This window comes from Camelus dromedarius, chromosome 11 (assembly GCF_036321535.1).
Source record: "Camelus dromedarius isolate mCamDro1 chromosome 11, mCamDro1.pat, whole genome shotgun sequence".
Classification (NCBI taxonomy): domain Eukaryota; kingdom Metazoa; phylum Chordata; class Mammalia; order Artiodactyla; family Camelidae; genus Camelus; species Camelus dromedarius.
In genome coordinates, this window is record NC_087446.1 from 54,511,494 (window position 1) to 54,537,537 (window position 26,044).

At 38.5% G+C, this 26,044-nt stretch overlaps 1 protein-coding gene across 1 annotated transcript; it reads left to right on the forward strand.

The window, feature by feature from the left end:
• Nucleotides 1-10,843: 10,843 nt before the first annotated feature.
• Nucleotides 10,844-24,104, forward strand: HIGD1C (HIG1 hypoxia inducible domain family member 1C). Its single transcript, XM_011000971.3, has 3 exons — nt 10,844-10,937; nt 15,215-15,349; nt 24,040-24,104. Exons 1-3 carry the CDS (start codon nt 10,844-10,846, stop codon nt 24,102-24,104), a joined length of 294 nt encoding a protein of 97 aa, XP_010999273.1.
• The last annotated feature ends 1,940 nt before the right edge of the window (nt 24,105-26,044 follow it).

Here is a 26,044-nt window from a genome sequence, read left to right on the forward strand (position 1 = left end):
CGTCAGTCTCACTTTCCCTTCCTCCACACGTGAAACACACTGCGTACTACACAGCAGGTGCTCAGGAAGTATTTGCTAATGGATTCATCATCACGTCCTCCCTCGTCTGCTACATACCTCTCAACTGGTCCCTTCTGCTGCCTTCCACAGCCACCATCTTAGTCTGAGAAGTAATGCCTGGATGACCCCATGTATAGATTCAGTGGGGATGGCTGGGATGACAAACCATTTATGTTGGAACTTGCCAGTTATTGCTTGATTCAAGGATATGACAGGAAAGTAGCTCTAAGGTCAGAGCGAGATATTACATCTGGATACAGTAGTAGAAAAACACTCCTTTTGTAACTGACTTAACCTTCTTTGCCTTCCTTCACCCAATTCACTCCATGGAAAAACAAGCTCAGCAAACAACTTTCCTGGGTTACAAAGAAGTGGCCTTGTAGGCAGGCACCAACACTTCATCCAAGTCATAATCTCTCATATCAGAAAATGCTTCAAACTGGTCTCCATGCCTCTGCGCCTTCATCACCTGCCCTGAGCACGAGCTCATAATTTCCAGAACAACTTGGCAAGAGTATTTAAGGGCTAAAGCTCTCTCTTGATCCTTTGATAAACAAATCATTCCTTTTAATTAAAAAAGAATTTTGGGGGGGAGGAAGTAACTAGGTTTATTTTTTAATAGGGGTACCGAGGACGGAATCCAGGACCTCATGCATGCTAAGCATGCACTCTACCACTGAGCTATAACCTCCTCCCAGAAAAGTTTAATCTGGCCATCCCCGAAACTCAAAATTATGAAAGTACCTAACTCAGCATAAGACTGAATTTAGCGGGGAGGGTATAGCTCAAGTGGTAGAGTGTATCCTTAGCATGCACGAGGTCCTGGGTTCAATGCCCAATACTTCCGCTAAAAATAAATGAACCTAATTAACCTCCTTCCCCCAAAATAAAAAAATAATTAAAATACAATAATAAATGAGACTGAATTTAAGCTACTCAACCCTGTATTCAGGGCCGTCTGTCAACTGACACCTCAACTCTGTGGTCCAGTGGAAAAAGCATGGGATATGAAGTCATAATATTTGAATCCAAATCTCATCATTACATCATTACATATTACTAATATTTTATTCACCTAGTATAAAAGGAGATGTATAGGTATATATATATATACACACACACACACACCATGGAATACTACTCAGACACAAAAAAGAATAAAATTACTAATTATTACATATAAAATAGATAAACAAGTTTATACTGTATAGCACAAGGAGCTATATTAAATATCTTATAGTAACTCATGATTAAAAAGAATATGAATCTTGCGTAGCTCACAGTGAAAAACAAATGTGACAATGAATATGTGTATGTTCATGTATATCTGAAAAATTGTGCTCTACACTGAAATTTGACACAACATTGTAAAATGACTATAACTCAAAAAATGTTTTTAAAAAAAGTGACTCAGCAAAAAAAAAATGAAAACGAATATATGTATGTTTCTATATGACTGAAGTATTGTGCTGTACACCAGAAACTGACAACAGTGTAAACTGCCTATGCTTCAATAAAATATATATTTTAAAAGAAGAATAAAATGCCATTTGCAGTGACGATCTGGAGATCGTCATTCTAAGTAAGCCAGAAAGAAAAAGAAAAATGCCATACGATACCGCTTATACGTGGAATCTTTAAAAAAGGACACAAATGAACTTGTCTGCAAAACAGAAAAAGACTTACAGACATAAAGAACAAACTTATGGTTACCAGGGGGCAAAGGGAGTGGGAAGGGATTAACTGGGAATTTGAAAACTGCACGTCTTGGGGAGTGATGGAAATGTTAGCTATCTTCATTGTGGTAGTGGTTTCATTGGTGATAAATCAAAATTTATCAAATTGTACATTTGAAATATGTGTAGTTTACTGCATAGGAACCATACCACAATAAAAGTGTTAATTTAAAAAAAAAAAAACCAGAAGATATCACCACCCACATCTCCTAGGATTTTTGTGAAGATGAAATGAGATACATAACGGCTGGTAAGGGCTCTGGAATTGCTCCACACAGTCCCTCACTCTCGCCAAGGCCTCGCCTCCTTAAGCATTTGTGAGAACAGAATGAAGTGAATTTTTCTATCAAAAAAAGATATTCTACTTCTATAAATGTCCTGGAATTTTACTCGTCTGGATTATCATACACTAATGTCTTCTGAAGATTCAGTATTTTTTAAAAGAAATCTTCCATAAAAAATAACTCGGCAAAGCTCTCATTTTTGTATGTGACAATAAAAAATTGGCACCTACACGAGATGCACTTGCTTCAGCTGCTGCAAATAACATCCACATGGAGTGCTATGGATACAGACATGATTTTCTAAGTCCCTCTCATCTTGGCTCCCATCTTACCCATCAAGCTAAGCGTGTAGTATGAAGACTGTAAAAGCAGCAGCACTCCGTTCAAATTCTATCTTACCTCTCAGGTTATGGAAACAGGTTATTAACTTTGATCCCAGAGGAAGAGCTTTTTTTTCAATTTCATTGTCCACCGAAGCTTAGAAGCAAAGAAATCTAAAAACTGTCTTTTTCAAAAAGCAAAGGCTGAAATAGTAAAATAAATACACATTTATTTATAACTATAAATGATGCCATATACCCCACTTGCCCAAATATTAAAAGTGGGAGGAAGTGGGGAGGGAGGTGGGAAGGGACAGACCGGGAGTTCAAAATTTATAGATACTGATAGGCATATGTAGAATAGACAAACAAGATTATACTGTATAGCCCAGGGAAATATATATAAGTTCTTGTGGTAGCTCACATTGAAAAAGAATGCCACAATGAATATATGTATGTTCATGTATAACTGAAAAATTGTGCTCTACACAGGAAATTGACACAACATTGTAAACTGACTATAACTCAATAAAAAAAAGTTTAAAAAAAAGTGGGAGGAAACACTGGAGAAAGTGGCCACTATTAACAAATTGTTAACCTGTCAACCTACATTTCTGCTAGTGTGCTTTTATTTTCTTCCCTTCCTACTCTGGGGAGGGCCCTTGTGAGTAAAGTTTTATAAAGAAACATTTGCCTTCTGCTCATACAGCACCTGAATGACAGGTATGTCTGAAAATGTGAGATTAGGTTAAAATGGTGCTACCTAAAATCAGTTCTTAATTTTTATGGGGTCCTAAGAGATTCCTTAAGAGTCTGATGAAAGATACAGATTCTTTCCTTGGAAAAAATGCTCCTACCAATAAACATACCATTTCTACAGGAACACAGACATGCCACACACCTGTCTAAGCATACTGTCATCACCTCCAAAGTGCTACATATGAAATCTTTAGACTCTGAAGTCTCATTCTTGAAACCCAGCCTCCTAGCCTCCCACCTCTCCCACCACACTTGTTCTTCAGTTTAGAGATCCTGAGTGCGTCTAACCTGTCTTGGTCTGTCTCAGACTATCAATTAACCTTGACTCCCTTCTCTAACCAGCCTGGACTGCAGTGTAAATCAATTCATCACTACTCTCCCATTCATGCCTCCTCTTTCTACTGCCATAAAAATCTGCCAATATCTGACCATGGGTCTCCTTTACTCCTAATCTGCTTCTTATCCTGTATTTTTTAACTTTAGCAAATGGCAAAACCAATTCCTGTCACTGTCACTCAAGCTGGAAACCAAGACATCATCCTAGCTTCCTCTCTCTCTCTCACCTCCCACACCGGTCAGACACCGACCTTTCCTCTCTTCCCCCATCACTTCTGCACACATCAGTCCTTACTTGGATTAAGTGATCTCAGCCTCACCCTCTCCAATCTGTCTTTTCTGCTGCTTCCAGAACCTAAATTAAAAAATCGCTTCCTGCCTGAAATCTTTTGATGGTTTCTCGAGGCTTTCAGGTTGAAGATCAAAATCCTTAGCTTAAAATGCAAAGTTCTCATGATCTGGCCCCACCGGCCACATAGCTCCATCCTCTACAAGCCACTCCCACAGTCTGGGTTGACACATTGAGCCGTTTGGGCTGTTTGCCTCTGTGCCTTTCGACAAGCTATGCCCTCTGCCTGGACTACCCCTACTCTCTCTTCATCTAAAATTTACCAGTTCTCTAAAACATTCCATAAGCCACTTTCTCCAAAAAGCACCTTCTTGCTCCTGCAGTTTGATTTTCAGATCCTTTATCTATGCTCCCATTGGTCCACGCCTCTTCCTCCCACCATCTCACCGTGCTCTCACTGCTGCTCTACTCATGTGTCTCCCCAACTCGACTCCAAGCTTCTTGAGGACAGGGCACTTGTCTTTACTCATTTTTCTACCTGCAGCACTCAATTAAACTCTATTAAATGAACAAATGACCCCAGCCCTTTGCTTCCTCTGTTGCTGCTCTCAGGAGAAAGGACAAAACCCGAGTTAGACTTTCAATGCTGCTCAGAAATCTTGTAATTTACCCTCAGCTGCCACAGAGCCCAAACCTTTACCACACTCATTTCCACACTACTCCTCTCAGTGGGTGAAGTCAACGTCACTATTCATTTCATAGAAGGAAAAAAAAAAAGAGCCATTGAGTGGGACTAGAAATTTAAGAACCTCACAGATCCCCTCTTCTGACCTGAGGATGACGTCTCCTCTTAGGCTCTCCAAGGCACATCCTGTGCTCTTTTTTTTCCCTTCCAGTTTTATGTAGATATAACTGACTTACATCACTGTATAAGTTTAAGGTGTATACAGCTTAATGATTTGACTTACATATATCATGAAATGATTATCACGATAAGTTTAGTGATCATTCAACATCTCATATAGATACAAAATTAAAGAAATAGAAAAAAATACTTTTCTGTGATGAGAATTCTTGGGATTTACTCTCTTAACAACTTTCATATATAACATACAGCAATGTTAATTATATTTATCATGCTGTACCTTACATCCCTGGTACTTATTTATCTCGCAATTGAAATTTTGTACCTTTTGACCACCTTCATCCAATTCCCCCTCCCTCCACCTGCCTCTGGTAACCACAAATCTGATCTTTTTCTATAAATGTGTTTGTTTGCTTTTGAAGTATAATTGATCTACAACACTCTGTTAGATCCCAGTGTGCAACACAGTGATTTGGTATTACTGTAGATTATAAAACGACCATCACGGCAAGTCTAGTTACCATCTGTCACCAAAGATACTATATTATTATTGACTATATTTCCCACACTATCCATCTCATCCCTGTGACACATTTATTTTCTAACTAGAAGTCTGTACCTCTTAACTTCACTTGCCTATTTCATTAATCACCTTTCCCCTCTCCCCTCTGGCAACCACCTGTTTGTTCTCTACATTTATGAGTCTGTTCCTGCTCTGTTTGTTCATTTGTTTTGTTTTTTTAGATTATACATATAAGTGGTATCATAGAGTATTTGTCTTTCTCTGTCTGACTTGTCTCACCTTGCACAATACACTCCCAGTCCACCCATGGGAGAGGAGGCATTATTCTGCCTACCACATCAGTTGACTGGAAAAGAAAGAAAAGGCAAACATGTAATGGTAATAGGAACTTCAGTGACGTACCAAACTGGTCTAACAGAGCCCAGACAAGAACAGTGTGGAATGGCAGAATAGTTGTGGGAAGAACGGAATGAGAGATACAAAGGGACAAAAGGCTGTCTGTACATTCTGGGTTTCAAAAAGAAATTTAGGCCGCGTTGTATACCACAGTTCACATTTGTCCCTGACAAATCTCCTCATGCTAAAAGTAGAATTTTTATTTCTGGAGCCTTCCCATATGATCCCTGGACCCAGAATCCTTTGATGAGTCTGAGGATATCTCCCAACCTCCCTCAAACTCTTCACAACTTTAAAATTATGAAACCTAACAAATAACTTTTAAATATGCAAAAATGGCCCTCAACATATGAAAAATATGTTCTATTTCACTCACAATACAAGAAATGCTATTTAAAACTATGGTGAGATACCATTTCTCACATTTCAGATTGGCAAAGATTTCAAAAGCCTGACAACACATTCTGCTGGGCAGGCTGCGGATAAACAAACACTTCCGTCTATTGCTGGCAGGAATGCAAACTCGTGCAGCTCTTATGGAATTTGGCAATAGCTAACAAAACTACACCTGTACTTACATTTTGACCCAGCAACCGTACTTTTAGGAATTTACCTTGGAGATACACTTCCAACAATATGAAAATACAGGTGCACAAGGTTATTAACTGCAGCATTGTCTGTAATGTTTCTAAGCCAGATGCTCCCACTTACGAGTGCACGAGTAAGTATTCTGGTGCTTCTGCACAGTGGAGCCTACCCAGCTGTAAAGCAGAATGAGGAGGTGGTATGAAGTGATAAGGATATATCATAAGGATATAAAGATGTTTTCAGGGATATATTACTAAACAAACAGAAGTTATATATAGGTAAAACTACCTATAGTGTTGTACCTTCTCTGTAAAAAAGAAGAGTAAATAAGAAAAGACATGTGTATCTGTTATTTTTGCAAAAAGACACTTAAAAAGAACAAGCTAGAAACCAGTGAGATTGGTTGTCAATAGTGGGTGGGTGGGAAGAGAATATAAATAAAGGAAAGAGAGAAGTGACAAGGTTTTTAATAAACGCTTTGTATAGTTTTGATTTTTTGGAATCATGTTTGGTTTACAAGAAATTTGTAAAAGAATGCCTTACACAGAGTGAAAATGGGGGAGAATCTAAAATGGAAAAATTAAATACACCTAAATATTATTTTAATATTAAAAATACCTAATCATTATTTCAAATGACCTAAATGTATTTCAAATGAATGCTAACCACACTGATGTGGCAGGTAAAAATTAACCCAAGTAGCTTTTTTCCTAAGTGATTTTTTTTTAAACAACAGCTTTGAGATATAATTCACATATCATAAAATTTACCTAGAGTATACAAATCAATGGTTTTTAGTATATTCAAAGTTGTGCAACCATCATCACAATCTATTTTAAAGACATTTTTCATCACCCCCTAAAAAGACTCTGTACCCATTAATAGTCACTCCCTATCTCCCCCTCTCCATTATCTCGCAGCCCTAAGCAACCACTCCTGTGGTTCTAAAGATTTGCCTATTGTGGACATTTCTCATAAACAGAATCACATAACATGTGGTCTTTTGTGAAAAGGTGAAGACTGGAATGAACCCTGAGGAATTAGATTGAAACTGTAAATATTACTGTGAATTCATGGTTTTAATAAAGATATATCTTTAATAAAGATAATAAAGGAATAGAAATAGTTGAAAATATAAATCCTAACTCTGCTGAGAGGGCCTGGAGGTAATGACACTCCAATAACAATGTACAACTCTAGTCCCAGAAGTTGGTTTCTAAATACTACTCTCCTCTAAAATGAATCAGGACTCCTTGAAGAAATGGCTAATTTCAGGGCTAGGGGAGAAAAAGTACACCCTGGAACAACTTGTTATGCCAGGATTTAAAGAAGTGTTTAAACAGTGATAGGGTTGTCTCAACAGGACATAGGAGTCGACCTGAAGGGGTTCCCACTAAGCCAAATCTGGGACAATCTGATCATCAAAATAAATAAATATGGATTATAAGCTACCAAATAAAATGGAAATTCATGAGGCTAACCTGATATAAACAAGTGAATAATTACATAGAGAAGAAGGGAAAGCGATTCCTTACAGTAGAATGCCAACTGAAAAATGTAAAAGGAATGATGAATCTGGAAAATTACCATTTGGCAAACATAACATTAATTGACCCAGTCAAGGATCATCACTGTATGCTGAAATTAATGGGTGAAAGTTTGATAAATAACAGGATATTTGTATAATATTAAAGTATTTCCTCACAAAACACTTATTAATTATAAAGGGGAAAAATAGCAACTTTAGAGTGGAGAAACTGGCAGCACCACCTTAATTCAAGCGATCAAAGCAGTGGTGTGCTAAGCTAGCTTCACACCAGCTCAGAAGACGTTTTGTGTTCAGTGAAGACATGACAATAGCTTGAAATTGGCCACAGTAGGAGTATTTACACTATGGAAATCAGAAAATGTTACAAATCCAGGCTTTTTTTCCCATGGAGATGCAGTTTTTCGCAATCTATAACAGAATACTGGATCAAAGTTACTACCAGCAGACAAGCTGACTTTATGAGCCTCCTGATATTACACACTGAGAACGACGCAACATCACTTTTGTGGTATTCTACCAAAAATGCATAGCCTTAATCTAATGACGAGAAAGCATCACAAAAAAAAACTAAATTGAGACACATCCTACAAAATAACTGCCCTGCATTGGCAAAATATTAGGGTCATGAAAGACAAAAGACAGCGGTGATGCTTAAAGTTATGTGTCAATTTAGCTGAGCTAAGGAATGCCTAGATAGCTGGTAAAACATTTCTGAATGGGTCTGTGAGGGTGTTTCTGAAAGAGATCAGAATTTCAATTGGTAGACTGAATAAAGATCACCCTCATCGACGCAGGTGGGCACCATCCCATCCACTGAGGGCTGAATAGAACAAAAAGGCAGAGGAAGGGTGAATTTGCTCTCTGCCTGATCTGCTGGGACATCCATTTTTTCCAGCCCTCAGACATCCAGCACTCCTGTTTCTCCCGCGTTTGGACTTGGACAGGGACTTACAACATTGCCAGCTTGCAGATGGCCGATCCTGGGATTTCTCAGTCCCCATAATCACATGAGCCAATTCCTATAATAAATCTCCTCATATATATATATGCTTATCTCCTATCAGTTCTGTTACTCTGGAGAACCGTAAGTAACACAACGACTAAGGAAATGTTCCAGATTAAAGGAGACCAAACAGACCTGACAACCAAACGCAATACGTAATCTTGATTGGATCCTAGACGAGAAAAAGAAAATTTTTTTTTGCTATTAAGGATTATTGGAACAACTGGTGAAGTACGAATAACATCTTTACAGTATTACGGCAATGTCAGTTTCCTGATTTTGCTCACTGTACCATGGTTACGTTAAGAAAACACCCCAAATGCATACAAAGTATATAGTGGTATAGGCACATTAGTACTCAATTTCTCTCAGGTGGCTCATGGGAAGGAAGAAATCATATCTAGAGAAAAACGATAAAGCAAATGTCGCTAAATATTAGCAAAGGGTTATCTGAGTGTCGGATATAAAATTCTTTGTACTATTCTGGTAACTTCTGTAAATCTAAAATTATTTATAAATTAAAAGGTATAAGGAAAAAGCGCAAACGCTACCTGGTGCTTTGTCCTCATCCTGAGGTCGCTGTGGCGCAGTCAGAAGGAGGCGGCGAGTCCGAACTTCTCTGAGGCCTCAAGGGCCTAGAGCTGCGCTGTCCCCAAGAGCAGCGAAGGGACCATCCACGCGGCAGCCGCCCAGAAACCCAGATTACCCGCAGGCTCCCCGCGCAGGCGCAGGGCAGCACCACGCTCAGGCTCCTTCCCGCACCAGCCCACCCTGCCCTCGGATTGGCCACGGGGCCGGTGACGTCACATCCTTCCCCGTGGGGCGCACGTGCAGCTCGAGGCTCCACAGCGGCGCAGGTGCAAGGGCCTCACGGTCAGGTGACTCGAGGCAGGCTCGTGGCGCCTGAGCCCGGGATCCCGGCCACGGTAGTGCCCTTTACGCAAGCGCATAGCCTAAAAAACAACGAGGCTCTGGCCCTCAGAAGGCTATCCCCCTCCCCCACTCTCACCCACAAAACTCAGTGTTGTAACGCTGCGCCCACTTTCTCTTTAATATCAGGCCCCAGAGTCAGGTAGCCGGACTCAAAGCCACAGAGGGGAGTTAGAAGCGCCCCTGTGAAAGCAGAGGGAAATGCACCTTCTTTAAAAGCCTAATGTTTTCTTGAATGTTATTTTTGAAAGCCTAGCGTTTGTGGTCCATGTGCTGCTACTAGTGAATTTCCAGCAGGGGCCAATCCCGGCCGGCCACTCCCCCTTGAGGGAAGGGTTCTGGGCTTTCCTATTATCAGTTAATTGGAAGTTGCAAGTGAGTATGTCCCGGCCTTCCAAAGCCTGTTCTGATCTACAGCTACCTGCTCAAGGAACACCAGGAGACAGACAGCAGGTGGTGGGGTAAGCCAAAGGTATTGTGCTTCTGTCACTTACCAGGTTACATTTTCTGATAAGAGCTGACTGATAGAATGAAGCCATCATATTTGGATTTTGAGGGTTGAAAATACTGGGATACACAGATAACAGACTCAGGTGTTGCCAGAGCACGTCGATTGTGATTCTAGTTGCTCCTGCTAGTTTCCTCATTCAACCTGTGTAGACAAGGATTATTTCCATCATCTAGCATAGCACCTGGTACATGGTAGGTGTTTGGTAAACATCTCAATGACCGTATAATGCCCTACATATTCTACAGAACTGGAGTGATCATTCTCCCGTCACCTGTAAATCTGGATGTATTTTTGCCTATGTTGGCACTGCCATCGTTCTTTTAAAATGATATTTTGTAAAAGAAGCTGTGTTCTGCTTGTGGAAGATCTGAGGTACCCAGTGATTTCAAATGCTGAGCAGTGAAAGGGGACTTAGTAACACAACTATGATCTGTGGTTTTATTCTGTATTTATGGAATCTGGTTATCATTACCTCTTTTTATAAAGTTTTCTTTCACCTCTAAACAAATGAAAGGATTCCACACTGCAAAGGGTGAAGAAAAGATGGCTGTTTATTTCAATTGAGCAGGCAGGAATGTCAGGCAAATGAAGACAAAAGAACACATAATCAAGAGCTTATTGGGAGAGGGATGCAGATTCTTTCAAATTAATCACATCAACCACATTTATCCCCTGCTGTTACCAGAGAGGAAAAATGTCTTCAGATAACCAGTGGTCAGCAGATGAGGACGAAGGCCAGTTATCTCGACTGATCAGGAAATCCAGAGACTCCCCCTTTGTCCCTGTAGGTAAGTACAAGCCTTGACTGGATACTGGAAAGCTGTTTGTAATAACACAATAATGCCCTACCCAGTATCTGAGTATTGAAATTATTTCATATAACAGTATTTTCAGATAATTGAAGCTAATCCCTTTTATGCATGAGTATGAGTCAAACTTTCAACAGTTTCTAGTGTATGGCAAATCCCCAATAAATGCAAGCTATTATTATTATGAAGCATCAAATTTTACTTTATTTAATCCATTTTCATTAGAGGTCTATCTAAAATTACTAATTCCCAGCCAATCTAAATGGGATTGATTGAATGGATGGTAACTTTTCTGTGATGACAGGATCAGCAGCAGCAACAGCAGCAGTTTATTATACTGAGTCTACTAGGGACTATTCCTCAGTTTATGACTTTGACTTTACAATGATGAGAAAGCGATACACACTCAGTGGAAACTACACTTTGAATTTTGATCTCTTCCTGGACTGGTGATATGTGGCATGGTACTCTCTTTTGATGCTGGGCAGCCGCAGCTCCCAGTCAGCCTCACCATCACAAAGGTAAATAATCAATGCACTTACAATTACTCTGTACCCAGACAACCATTCTGTTTTTCATTTTCAGTACAAAATTCAATAAATTGCATGAGATATTCAACACTGTGTTATAGAATAGGCTTTGTGTTGGGTGATCTTGCCCAACTACAGGCTAATATTCTGAGCACATTTAAATAGGCTAGGCTACGCTGTAATATCCAGTAGTTTCGATGTATTAAATGAATTTCTGACTTAGAATATTTTCGATTTACAGTGGGCTTATTGGGATGTAATTCCATCTGGAGTTGAGGAAGCCTTATATGTCTCTCTGTCTTCTAAGCAACTCCAACCTTTAAGTTCTTGTTTCCGATGTTTATAGACTTTTCTGTTTCTTCCATTAGTGTTGAATACCATCAAAAACTTGTTTCTAATGTGCTGTGACACCAGAAGCTAGATATCCAAGATTAAAAGAATTATGAGTTAATTCAGAATAAAGAAGCTCTTAGCAAAAGCCTGGGCCTACCTGTACACTTGAGAGCATGAACTTTGTGGTGTTCGTGCTCAGTGGATTTTTACTGGCTTCCTAATATATTCCAGATGCTAAGGTTGATGGTTAAGTAAACTCCAGATGAAGAAGTGGCATTATAATTAGATCTGGAGTCTTAGCCTCTTTATCCTTTCCCAACATGTATTTAGTATGTTTATATTTTCAACAAATACTGTACATATGTGGACATTAAAAAAAAAAAATCTAAGCACCAGTATTGTGTTTTAAGATCTAAGCTTTCTCTTCCTTCTCTTTTGGATGCTTAAGCTGCCCTAAGCATTGTTATTGTATACTTCAGCCATGCCTTTTTCCTTGTGTTATTTTGTCTGGAAACTATTAAAATAATTTATTTAAATCGAACTTAACACAAGTTTGTGATAAACTCCATAAAACCTTCTAAATAGGGGTAAGTCATATTTCCATTGTCACTGCAAATCTAGCAACTTCATAAGTGTCATTATTCACATATCAAAAAGAATAAAAATTTTACTTTATAGTAATATGTGTTTATAAGTTTCACTTAATTTGATTAAAGCTTGTAATAGCACAAGAAATGGAAGCAAATAATTTTATAGTGATATATTCATCTTTAGCATTTTTAACTAGAAAAACAATTCAAGAACTCAGTGCCACTTGAACAGATCATTATAATGAACAGAGATTAATCACTGTGCCTGTTGTAAATGAAATTGTTTTTCCAGAGACATTTAGGGTGATTAAAGTTGAAAGATAAAAGTGTTTCCAGCTAAATTCAATTACATACAAAGTACAGAGACACTGTACTTTGGAAAACAGTAAAGGTTCTGACTTTAATCTCTAAAAGAAACAAAACAAATTTCAGTAAGAACAGAGCCTTGATTTGATAAGGGAAGAGAGCCAAGGTTTTGCTAGAAAAATAAATGATAATAAAATTTATATATATTATTGAACAGTTTGTTTAGCTATTGTTATTTTAACAATACTATGTACTTTCTGCTGCAGGATGGAGTGTCCTGTGCAGATAATTTACAAAACATTTTCATTTGTTATCTTAAACAGCTCCTGTTATTAGAATTTATTTATATTGCTTGAACTCTTAATGATCACTGTTAAGATCAGTGCGTACATTATATGTATTTAAACTCTGTGTCGATAGATTATTTGTTTTTGCTTCTTTCACTTAACCTTTCATACGTACATTTCTGTATAGTAGTAGTTCCTATACTTAAAATTTTTTAATAGCTATGGTAGTTTTTCCTCTGTTTGGTCCATTTGGGTTTAGTTTTTCCTCATGCATAGGTTAGCCGTAAACATCTTTGTGTCAACTTCTTGAATTTTCTTTTGCTTATTTCCTTGGAGTATATTCTCCAAAGTAGAATTTCCAGGGCAGGAAGCATGTTCAGTTTAATATCATTTATTACATATTTCCAGCATCCTTTCTAGGAAAATTTGACTAAACTTATAGAGCTTTTAGCATTGAAACTGTTTCTCAATGTACCTAGCGTCATTGTTTTACTGTTACTTGTTTTTTGCTGTTTTAACATTTGTCATTTTTATTTCAGTTTCATTTATTGTTAATCAGCCTACAGAATACATATACAAATGTGATTATTTACTCTGATTCTTATTCCCACTTATTAAATGGATTCTGAGGGAATAAGTATATCTCACTCACCACAGAGACATAGATGTGCCAACGTAGTTCATCAACACCTGCTATCCTCCATAAGCATCAATTGCATTTCTATACACTAACGTATGAAAACCAAAATTAAAGACATAAGACCATTTACAATCAGTCAAAAGAAAATGAAATGCCTAGGTATAAGTTTAACAAAACATACACAGAATCCATGTGCTGAAAAGTACAAAATGCTAGTAAAAGAAATCAAAGAAGACCTAAATAAATGTAGAGGTTGTTGTGTTCATGGATTGGAAGACTGTGTGGTAAAGATGTCAAGTCTCCTCCAAACTCATCTATACGTTTGGTGTAATTCTTATCAAAAATCCCAGCAAGGTTTTTTGTAGACATAGACAACCTTATTCTAAAATTTACATGGAAAGGCAAAAGTCCTTAAATGGCTAAAAAAAATCTTTTTCTGAAAGAAAAAGTATTAAGTGGGAGGAATCACCCTACCTGATATTAAGGCTCATTATATAGACACAGTAATCAAGACCGTGTGGTAGTGATGAAGGGATACGCGCATAAATCAACAGAGCAGAAGAGAGACCCAAAACACAGACCCATACTTTTATTATGCAAACATTTTCTTTATTCTTATGTCAAAATATAGCATTTTTGTCCTTGTCATTTTCTTTTAAGTCTGCCTTACCCCCTTTTAGATGTTAGAAATATGCTGTCCTGTTTTCTTCTAGATTTTGTTATTGACATTTTTGTTTTGTTTTTACATTTAATTCTAACTCATCCAGAATTTTTATGTAAGGTCTGGTGTGAGATACAAATCCAAGTTAGTTCTCTCTACCATTAAGTTGTACTAACAGTATTTATTAAATAATTATTCTCTTATCTGTTGTTTGGTTATTTTGATTTGGCATGGATGAAGTTCTCACAGGGTTTCAAATTGCTTTCTAGAATCCCTTCTATTCAGTTGATCAGTTTCTGTTTTAGAGCCATTTACACAGGACCTGGGTTGTCACAGCAGACTATTCACCCATTGACATTTGTAGGGAATGCAGAAGTATTTGTATGGGCTTCTGGAGTTTTCTAGAATCACAGTTCTTCCCAGGGTCACAAGTACTTCTTGTGCAAATATTCATACCTTTTCACCTCTCATTAAAATTTAACATCTCCCATTTTTCACAGAAGATTAAAGTTGGTTTTTTTTTCACACTTTACTAGATTTACTCCTTATTGGAAAACAAGTAGAGAGGAAGGAGTAAAGCCAAACACCCAAGAGCTATGGATGCTGTGATTTTGGTTGGTTCACTCACTACGTAAGTGACTTGCCTCAGATTAAAGCCTTGCAGCCTATAAATTTGAAGTCATGCCTCAGGAAGGTTAGAAATTACTAGACAAGTTACTACACTATATGATTCAGGTTTTTCTGGGAAGTGTCAAAACCGCAAGTATTGAATCCACGAGTGAAGTATTCTTTGGTGTCTTGCCTGCTTATCTTCCAGGCACTGATCCTTTGGACAGTCTTTTATTCAACTCTCTACTCTTGGGAATTTTAGCCTGCAATTTATATAATCCCTACTTTTTTAATTCACAGGGATAGCTGGCTTTATGACTGTGGTGTCCTATGGTCTTTACAAGTTAAAATACAGAAGAGATCAGAAAATGTCCATTCATCTTATTCACATGAGAGTTGCTGCCCAAGGATTTGTTGTAGGAGCTGTGACTCTAGGTAACCTACCTAATTTGTATCTTGTGTTCAGCTGTCTTTGAAAGTATTTTTATTCATTCATTCATTCATAGTAGAAGATGAGTATTGGGTCAAGATGATATAATGGAGGAGGAATGGTAAGAAAGACAGTGATCTTCACTTGGTTGAGGTTGCTGCCCAGTTATAGGCTTAATTTCTTGGTGTTTTAAGCACTGAAAAAAAAAAACCCAGTAGACTAAAGGTACAAACTTCCAGTTACAAAACAAGTTATGGGGATGTAATGTACAGCATGATGACTATAGTTAATAATGCTGCACTGCATATTTTAAAGTTGCTAGGAGGGTAGATCTTAAAAGTTCTCATCACAAGAAAAATATATTCTGTAACTTTGTATGGTAATGTATGTTAACTAGACTTATGGTGATCCTTTCACAATACATACAAATATAGAATCATTCTGGAGTACACAATAATGCTGTATGTCAATTACACTTCAATTAAAAAAAAAAAGAAAAACCCAGTAGGGAACTAAGTTATAGATTCTGTTATCCCCTATAGTAAAAGGAGCAGTGATAGTTTGTACCCTCTATACCTCAGCTAAAAGCAGTGGTTATAGAAGCTAGCCTTTGCTGCTCAGCTAAGAGCAGTAGTCATAGTTCCCAGCCTATCTGAACAGCAAATATAATTATTAAAATAGTTTAACTGGGAAGAAAACATTCTTAGAGCCCACCAATCTCAATATCCTTGTTCTTCTTTTATTCCAAATTTGAGCAATAGGCATTTTTTTATTAGTCTATACATTAAGCAATACTTACATAGTCAAATCCAAAGAACTGGTATAAAATTATCTGGTTAATTCAGATTATATCAACAGCTAAAATGAGAGCAAGTCACAATGTTCTCAGCTCCCCGGCACGTTGTGTGAGTAGAATCAGCCTAAGAGTAGGTCTAGGATTATGGGATGATGGGTGTGGGGCTTGCAGATGGTGAGTTTTATGGTAATTATCTTATTACTATGAGCTGTGATATACGAGTCTTGAACAAAAGACAAGAAGAAATTTTACTATGAACCAACAGCCCTCATTTCCGTCATTCAGCAAACATTTGTTGAGCACATGCTATGTGTGAGGCACTGTCATGGCCCAGAGATATAAAAGTAAGGCTCAGTCCCTCCACTCAAATAGTTTAGTCTCCTTAGAGAGAGAGACCAAGGGCAGAGGAAGACAATGTAAAGTCATAAGTACTACAACAGAGACAACACAAGCACAAGCTTGGAAGCACAAGTAGAAACGAGGGGCATTTAACCAGGGCTGAGAGTCCAGGGGAAGCTTCTCTAAGGATGCAAACCATATGATGAGCCAAGAATGTGAAGGAATTAACTAAGCAGAGGAGGAAGTCAGAGGGAAAAACAAAGGCATAGATGCATGGCATGTTAGTGGAACTCTGCATAGCTTGGTAGAGTACGTGAATCAATCAGTGTTTGATGAGTCTGCAGAACTAGCAGCAATTATATATAAGAGACTTATTATAGGTATTTGTGCTTATGTAATTGTGAGGCTTTTGCTTATGTACCAGGATCTGGGACCGGAAGTGGGCAGGGCAAGCCGTTAGAAAAAAAATACATGCAAAGTGAGAGAAGCAAGAAAACTCTAGAACCCGCAAGGATGAGCTGGAACACACAGGATGGTCTAGAACCTCCAAACTTGATAACGGGAGTGACACAGAAAAAGCTGATGCCCTTCATCCTGCAGCTAAACATGGACCTGGCCAAGGAGTCAGAGAAGCTGAAAGAGGAAATTCAGCAGGAGCCACAGTAGCTGCACTCCTGATTGCTGCCCCATGCCAACAATACGGGCCAGCAGATAAGCAAAAATATGCTGCAACAGAGCCTTCCATGAGTAAAAAGAATTTGGCTGCTCCTTCACTTCTGCCTTCTAACTCTCATGCAAAATGTCTCTTGTGCAACTGCTCAAGGAATAAGAGGAAAAGAATTCTGGAAAACCTAGTTACAGTTTAGCTAAGCTGACACAGTATCAATCCATCACTGTCCATCCCTTGTCAACCTGGCATCCATATACACCTCTTTCGATATACTTACCTTCAAATGGCAAAATCAACCATCCTTCGTATAACCAAAAACATGTTAATTCTCTCCCAAAAGAGGATACAAAATCCCTTTGTCCATCTTTGGGTAACATTGATTCGTCTTTGAGCTGAGTCGCATTTCCCTTTGATATCCTGTAACTTAAATCCTGAGATATAAATTTAACTACTATTAATACTTGGTAGGTAAATGGAAGTTGCAAGTAGGAAACAAATGGGTGGATGTGTACACAAGTGTGTTCATATCAAAATAAGGAAGAAATATGCATAACTGTCACAGTCTTTGTTTCTGCAGCTGGTCAGGTGGTCATGGCTGGCTGGCATTAGAACTGTTTTTCCACTGGCCATTTCATCCTTCCCTTGCCTTCAGGCAAACTCCTTGGCTATTCATGCTTATTTGACTGGTGTGTTGACCCAAACCTTCATTCTTAAATGATCTGGGTCATTAACCATCCTGCCTGAATTGGGTATAATTTTTCACCTTCTTTTATCACAGGACATAAAAGTACTAAGAAATGCTCCAGAAGGTATGCACTCCAGACACACTCCTCCTTACCCTACCATTAGTAGCAACTCAATTTCCCCTTGATAGTCAGATCAGATCACTGTAGTGGACTAATGTGATGTCCTGTGGAATGGAGAGATGATCAAGGTCCCTGCAGACTAGATCATGGCATAAGGCTAGAGCGTTTCCACAGTGCTGAGACTGGACACTGAATGTATACTGCTGGCCCTGCCAGATGAAAGCAAATTGTTTCTGATGGTCTTTACTAAAAACTATACAGAAAAAATCAATCAACAAGATTAACAGCTGCAAACCAAATAGCAAAAATTATATTGATTTGCTGTAGCAATGAAATCACAATTGTACAGCTACTGCAATTAGACCGAGCACCTGATGACATTAATAGAAATCCATTATCATTCTCCAAGATCCATCTGTCCTTTGGCCAGAGAGGCAAACTGAATGAAGATGTGATAGGAATCAGCACCCTGGCACCTTTAAAGTCCTTGATAGTGGCCCTAATCTTGACAATCCCTCTGGGAATGCAGTATTGCTTTGGTAGATAGAAGCATTTAGAATAGTTTACGTTTGGCTTTCCCTACAAGAAAAGCCTTTACTCCACAGCTCAGGGAACCAATGTGAGAGAATTCTGACAGTTGCTAAGCATGTCCATTCCAAAACTGGGGAAATAACATAGGGTGGGTTCTGGGACCTACCAGCCAACTGCTAAACAGACCCACAGCAAAACTCCACTGACCACCTGGCCTCCATTAACTCCTACTTTGACTGGTAGAACACACATTCTCCAAAACATTAGTATCATTTCAGAACCAATATTTAACAGTGTCCCACAAATGTGATTATTTCCCCTTCCTCTTACACAGGCACTGTGATAAATAGTCAGAAGTCCCTTTGGGGAAGGTTACAAGGAAGATTTATAGTACTTGCATTTTGGGCTGTGTAACAGGGTCTTCCCTTAAGGAGATCTGCCCTCTCGTTTATTCTAGGGACTTTGGGTCTGTGAATTGACTCAAATTTGGGAATTGGTTGAGGGGCTATGGCTGTCTATTATGATGATTCAAGTCAAACTTCTGTTTGCCAAACCTAGACTTTTTCTGCTTATACGCTGCCCACCACTTTCAACTCTAGGTACACCATAATCAACTAGCCAATGCCAAAGATCTCTGTGGCTTAGATTATTCTGATTGCTGCTTAGGCTTTGCTGCCCATTACATGGATCATGCTTTCCATCTCTTGCCAACTAAATGCTTCTGCTTGATCCCTGCCATCGCACAATCTCATCGGCCTCACTGAATTCAGGGAGCCCAGAAGTTCCTTCTGTCATTTCTGGCTTAGAAAATGGTCACCAGAGAACTCTGCAAGGATGCCAGGGCTCCCTTCACAAATGTATTTCTCACAGCATTGCAGAAGAAAGTAGATATATTTAGGGGGTGAGCAAGCAGGATAAATCCACTCTAACATTCTAGTCTCCCTAAGCCTTTGGCTACCTTCCTTGATGGCAAAGTTTCTCAATCTCAGCACTATTGACACTTCGGACTGGATTATTCTTTGCTGTGGAGGACTGTCCTATGCATTATAGGATGCTTAACAGCATCCCTGGCCTCAACTCACTAGATGCCAACAGTACCCAGTCACCCCCACTGTGACAACCAAAAATGTCCCCAGACATTGCAAGACTTCCTTTGAGAACAAAACTGCACCAGTAAAGAAGAATCACTGCTCTATGTGGAATTACACCAAGAGGTCCTAGTAGTTCAACTGCATTTAGTGGAGATGACCTTTGGTCCAAGTTTCAGTCATTCTCGGACAGGGATAGAAGGACTGTTTCTACTGGCAAAGGAGTCCCAATGAAATATAGGGGCTCAAGGACCTAGTTTTACTGAAATCTGCCCATATGTCCCCATCCCAATTTTCAGAGTCCCACTCCTTCCAAAGCAATGCCTTAACGTTAACATAAGAGGTGTTGTGAGGCTGGGAATTTGTGCTGTGATTAGTCATTCACAGGATTAGTCCCTGTGTATATTTTTCAAAAATATCAGTCTCATGGCTACAGGAGATAAGAGTTTCTTTTTGGAGAGCCATAAAGCTTTCAGGTCCCTCACAAGCCCTTGAGTTGGGAATTAAAAGCCATGGGCCCCTCTTACTGTTTTCCCAGGTTCTCCAGCACGCTTGGAAGTAACCAACCTTATAGTCCTTATTTCCACTAAATATTCTACAGCAGTAAATACTTGCCCACCCAAAGCTTTGCTTTCTATAGGCACCTGATTAAGGGTATCTAAGAGGTGGTAATTTGTAAATGTTTTGCTACTGCATGCCATGGACTGCTAGCATATGCTTTGTCACTAGGGAAAAAAAGGCCATTAATATCTTTAAATCTAGTCAGATTAGAGAACCAATTCCAGATAACCTGGAACCAATTCAGAGAACCTATCCTCATGGTTATGTTCCTCTGGAAGCTTCTTATAGCAAATTCTGGATCAGTCAGGATTTAATTAGAGACACAAAACTACTAGTAGTGACATATGAAAAGGAATTTATTATAGAGATATGACAAGCAATTTTGAGAGCTGGTTAAACAGTCGGTGTTAGACTATTGGTTATGTTTCTTATCCTGGCACCTGAAGTTAACAAGGCAGCCGTTGGGACGAACAAATTAACTGGTATCCACAGGGATGAGCTGGAACCCACAAAGACAGATGGAAACTTGAGTCAGAGGCTGGCTGACTCCAACCTTGATCATGGCATGACCTCTAGGAAAAGCTGGCACCGTCCATCACGGAGCTACTCCACACCTGGCCTAGCAGCCAGAGAAGCTAATGGAGGAGCTCCAGAAGGAGCTGAAGGATCTGTGGGCCTGACTGCTGCCAACAACAGCAAGGTGAGCCAGCAGATCAACAACATGCACAAGCTGTAACAGCACCTGGCGCCCTGGACCAAGCCTTCCAAGCGCAAAAAAAAATGGCAGCTGCTCCTTCAACGTTCCCCTTCAGATCTCAAGCAAAATGTCCCTCGTGGCCAAGCTAACCCAGAACTATGTAGGGAAGGGAATTCTGGAAAACATAGTTACAGCTTAGCTAAACTGATATAAAATAAATCCCCAATGGGTTTATATGATTATGTCCTGAGGAGTAACAAAATGAAGTGAGCCAGTGAAGGGTTTAAACAGGGGAGTAATGAAGGCAGAATGGCAATTTAGAAAGATGCCTGATTTTCAGAATGATCAGAAACAGGCAATATGAAACTGTTTCGGGATACTAAACAATCACACTATAACGGCGAGGAAAACCATTACCATAAAATTCAGAACAGTGGTTACCTGTGAAAAAGAGAAGGGGATATGGATAGAAAGTAAAACCTGGGAGGCTTCTAGGATGCCTGTAATATTCTGTATCTTGACTCATAATTACAGGTGTTCACTCTACAACTGTCTGTTAATGTGATCATTTAAGTTTTATGTACTATTTTCCTATTTGTGTATACTATTTCCTATTGTACATACCATTACTATTTGCATATATATATCACCATGAAAAGTGTTAAGAGAAAAAAGAAAATGATTAGAGATGATTTGCAAAGGAGGGGAGAAAAAAAGGCAGAAGGTAGTTAGATGATGAATTGGATCTGACTTAAGGCAGTGGCAATGGCAACAGAGGGGAAGAGACAGATTCTAGAAATATTAAGGACTCAGCAACTAAGGGAATGGGAAAAGGAAGGAAGGAAGAATCAAGGGTGATTCCTAGGTTTCTGGTTTGGGCAACCAGACAAAAGGTTTGCCTTTCACTAATATAACAAATGAAGAAGACAGAAAAGGTTTGATGAGAGGAAGAGTGCATATTGCACAAAACAAAAATAGCTAACACTTAATGAGTGCTTACAATGTGCAAGTCACTGACTGCTTTATACATCATCATCTCATTTAATCTTATTAAATACCTATTTTGACACCACCTGGTATGCTGCGGGACAACTGCATACTGATGTTAACCACAGGGAGCTCACATCAGATGCCCCAGGTTTCAGGATATGGTTCCCAAAAGGACTTCCCTTTTTTCAGACACCAGCTGTTGGAGGTCCCCAGGCCACCTGCACTTCTGACCAACTGCAAATTTAGGGTTTCCCAAGACTCCCTCAGGTTTGATATTTCACTAGCAGAACTTACGGAACTCAGGAAAGCACTATACTCACAATTATAGCTTCATTATAAAATATACAAATCAGCCAAATAACGAGACATATAGGGTAAGGTCTGAGAGGGTCCCAAACTCAAAAGCTTCTCCCTGTGCATTCAGGGCATGTCACCATCCCAGCACATCCATGTGTTTACCAACCATAAGCTCCACTGAGCTTCAAGGTTTACTGGGGCTTCATTATACATAACAACATGACTGACTGTTCATTGGCCAAATGACTGAACTCAATCTCCAGTCCTGCTCCCCTCCCTGGAGGTCTAAGAACCCTCTGACCACATGGTTGGTCTTCTGGGATGACTAGCCACATCCTGAAGCTATCTAGGAGCCCACCGTGAGTCACCTCATTAGCATGAATTCAGGTATGATCCAAAGCCTTCATGATCAGACAGAGTCTTTATTAAACAATACTCTGTGACATAGGTATTGTTATTACCCCATTCTACAGATGAGGAAACCAAGGCTTAGAGAGGAAAAGTCACCTGTTCACAGTCACGTGGGCAATCTACTCCAGAGCCTAAACTCTTAATTTTATATTATACTGACTAAGATGCTTATGCTAAATGTCTCCCAATTAGAGTACTCATACCCAAGAGATGTATAAGGAGACCCATGGGGATGTGGGAAGAAAATATTTTTATATTAAAAACAAAAAAGCTTTACTAATACATAGACTGACCATAGTACATTTATATGGTTTAAAAATAAATGCACATGTTGGGGTCATGCTCAACATATTTACTTAAACACAATTTAAAAGTTTGGAGACCACCTACCTATGGGATGTGGAAATGTCACATATAATATATGTGGTTCTCACACTCAGAAAAGAGATCTCATTTGCTTACCAGTGAAGCAACAGGTATGAATGAGGTGAGAAAAGAGTTGAGATCAGAACTCCAAGGAACACCCACATTTAAGAGGCAGGCCAGAGGTCATAATGATCTGTGCTTCGTAAGCACAGGGAAATGGGTCCCGTAATTCTCTCTGAATCTGAGAATGTTATTTCAGTAGATACCGCCAACGATTCAAGTTTCAATTTTGGAGGGCTTGAATTTTATCTATCTTTGTTACAGTACTATTTCATTAGCAAATTATGCAGACACTGCCTCATTTTGCCATCAAACTGAGATGAAAACAACAACCTTACTGACCCTTTATGCTGTAGGTATTAATAAGCAGTGTCTGAAAGAAAGCAGAAGGAAAATGAAGTACAGGTTTAGTATAGACAATCTACTAGATTTCTGATGCCTTAGTAATTGATAAGAATGAGGAGTGGGATGAGTTGTAGTTTAAATCGGTGACTCCTTAACTTGCTTTGGGTGTGAATGTTTGCTGACATCCTGGAGTTCACTGAAGCAGCTCCTCTGTTCCGCAGGCTGTTTTCCTTGGCCACTTCCCCCTTTCTGCATAACCCTAGGAACTCATCCTTGGGGAAGACATACATCTGTCTCATCTGCCTAAACTCATAGCTAATTTACCCACTGGACCGCAAATCCCTAGAAGCAGGGGTGGGATCCATCACCTTTGTTTTCTTCAGGATACTGAGCACAAGTAGACACTGAATAGATGTTTGCTATGTTGAGATGCCTATTGGTTTTTAATCTCAACATCTACCCAAATCTTCCCACTTTCTTTTTTCAACAATATTTTAAAATTCAAACTTTAGCTTGGCATAGTAACATCATATATTCAGATTTATACTGATCTTAAAGGGCCCTTAGATTTTTTTTCCCCCTGGAGTCACTTCTGTGATTCAAGCCAAAAATTAATAAGATGGAAGGTGTTTGTTGTCTGTTTTTAAATTGTGGGTTAGTTTCAGAAAAATGCAAGTGAAGAAATTTAGTGTTTGTTTCCCATGGGTACTCTATTGATACACATCTTTTTGCTTCTAGGTGTTCTCTATTCTATGTATAAGGATTACATCAGACCTCGATTCTTCAATGTGTCCAAAAAATGAAACTACCTATAAATAGAAAGACAAGAAGCCTTCTAAAAACTATTATGAAGAATGAATTTTCAATACATAGCAAATTATACTGCAGACGTTTCAGACAGAATTCTCATAGCCTTGTAGAGTATCAATTGTTTAAAAAACTGATTTCCAAATCAACAATCATAAATTATCAACTCAAAAAATATCCTTATTGATGTCTTTCAGAACCTAGGACATGATTTTCTGACTTTTAAAATGTTTATTTTCTGTGCTGTACACCAGAAATTGACACATTGTAACTGACTGTACTTCAATAAAATAAAATAAAATAAAATAAAATGTTTATTTTCTAGTTAGTGGTAGAAAATAATCTATATTATGCCAAATCAATCTGAAAATTGGAGTTATATAGTGGCTACAGAAGACATTTATTTCCATATGAAATGTTTATTAAATTTTCTATATCCATATTAAACTAAATTCATTGCTTAATTCTTCCCAAATAGGACTAGGTAATTAAGGCTTTCATAGACTTGATTTTAGAATGGGCAACAATTGTATCAGAGGAGAATGGTCGTGTTATTACTTAATTTTGGTTCACCACTGTGTGCTGCACTCTTATACAGAAACTTGACTATTTTACCACAAACATAAATGTGTAACATTTAAATATCTATGTATTCATTTTTATACTTCTTGAAAGCATTTCTAGGGGCACAAAGGTAAGTTGTTAAAAAATCCCTTTTCCTCCAGATGGCAATATTGTGGGGGTGAAAGGATTTAGTCCAGATATGCTACCGCTAATCTGGTATAACACTGTAGAAAAACACAAGAAACAAAACATTGAATGCTAAATTCGCCTGTGTAAACTCCTCTGTAATTGCCCTAGGGTTTCAAAAAACTTAACTAGATTTTGTGGAAGTCAGAACTGTTATGACTCAGATTTACTTTCTAAGACCCCAGGCCTGGGAAAGAAAACCAAAAAATGTGTGTATTCATATACATACATACATACATACATACATACATATATACATACACAAACAAACAAACATATATATACATATACATATATGTATATATATAAACATACATATTTACTATGTATTCATATATATATGTGTGTATGTGTGTGTGTGTGTGTGTGTGTGTATATATATATTTACTGAACTAAAATGAAAAACACACTATCAGATGGTCTGTGGTGCTGATTTACTCTTCCCTGATGTTTCCTGTAGCAGAGGGATACTCTGACAGGAAGGTGAAGTCTAGTATTTGGGGAAGAGAAAGATGTAGGAATATCTGAAAACATCCACATTCTAGACATTAGCCCACTGTTCTGGGTATTATATACACTTTTCTCTACAGGCACAGGGTAATTATTTTAAAAGTTGCCATTTGTACCTATCATGAGGCCCTTCTAGTGCCACCAACAAGTACACATATTTCAGTCAACACTCCTCTTCAGAAAGTTGGCAAGGAAAAGAATCCAACCACCTTATTCCACTAGAGTAAATATCCTAGCAGCTGGCTCTAATATGTTCCGTGAAAGTCAGGAAAACTGAGGACAGCGAGCATAGAGATGCCATCCTTGTTGATTACACAATGAAAAGATGTTTCTATTCAGGCTACCAGAAGGATCCCACTCTCTCAATATACACTCAGCATTAAAAACACATCAACTGAAGTGTTTAATCAGAAACAGACTTTTCTCACAAAACAGAACAGAGTTTTAGAATTTTGTATTGTTACTCTGAAAGAACTAAAGTAATACATTTATTGCTTGAGAAAAGCAATGTAAAATATTTATTGGAAGTAGTTATGCATGAGAACTCACAAATTATGTTTAAATTAAAATGTAAAATCCTACATAGAGAAAAGTTAAGCATGCAGGATGCCCATTTATCCACATTAGCTTGGGTAAAGAGGGAAGGTCATTGCAGGAAGACCTTATAAATAGATGA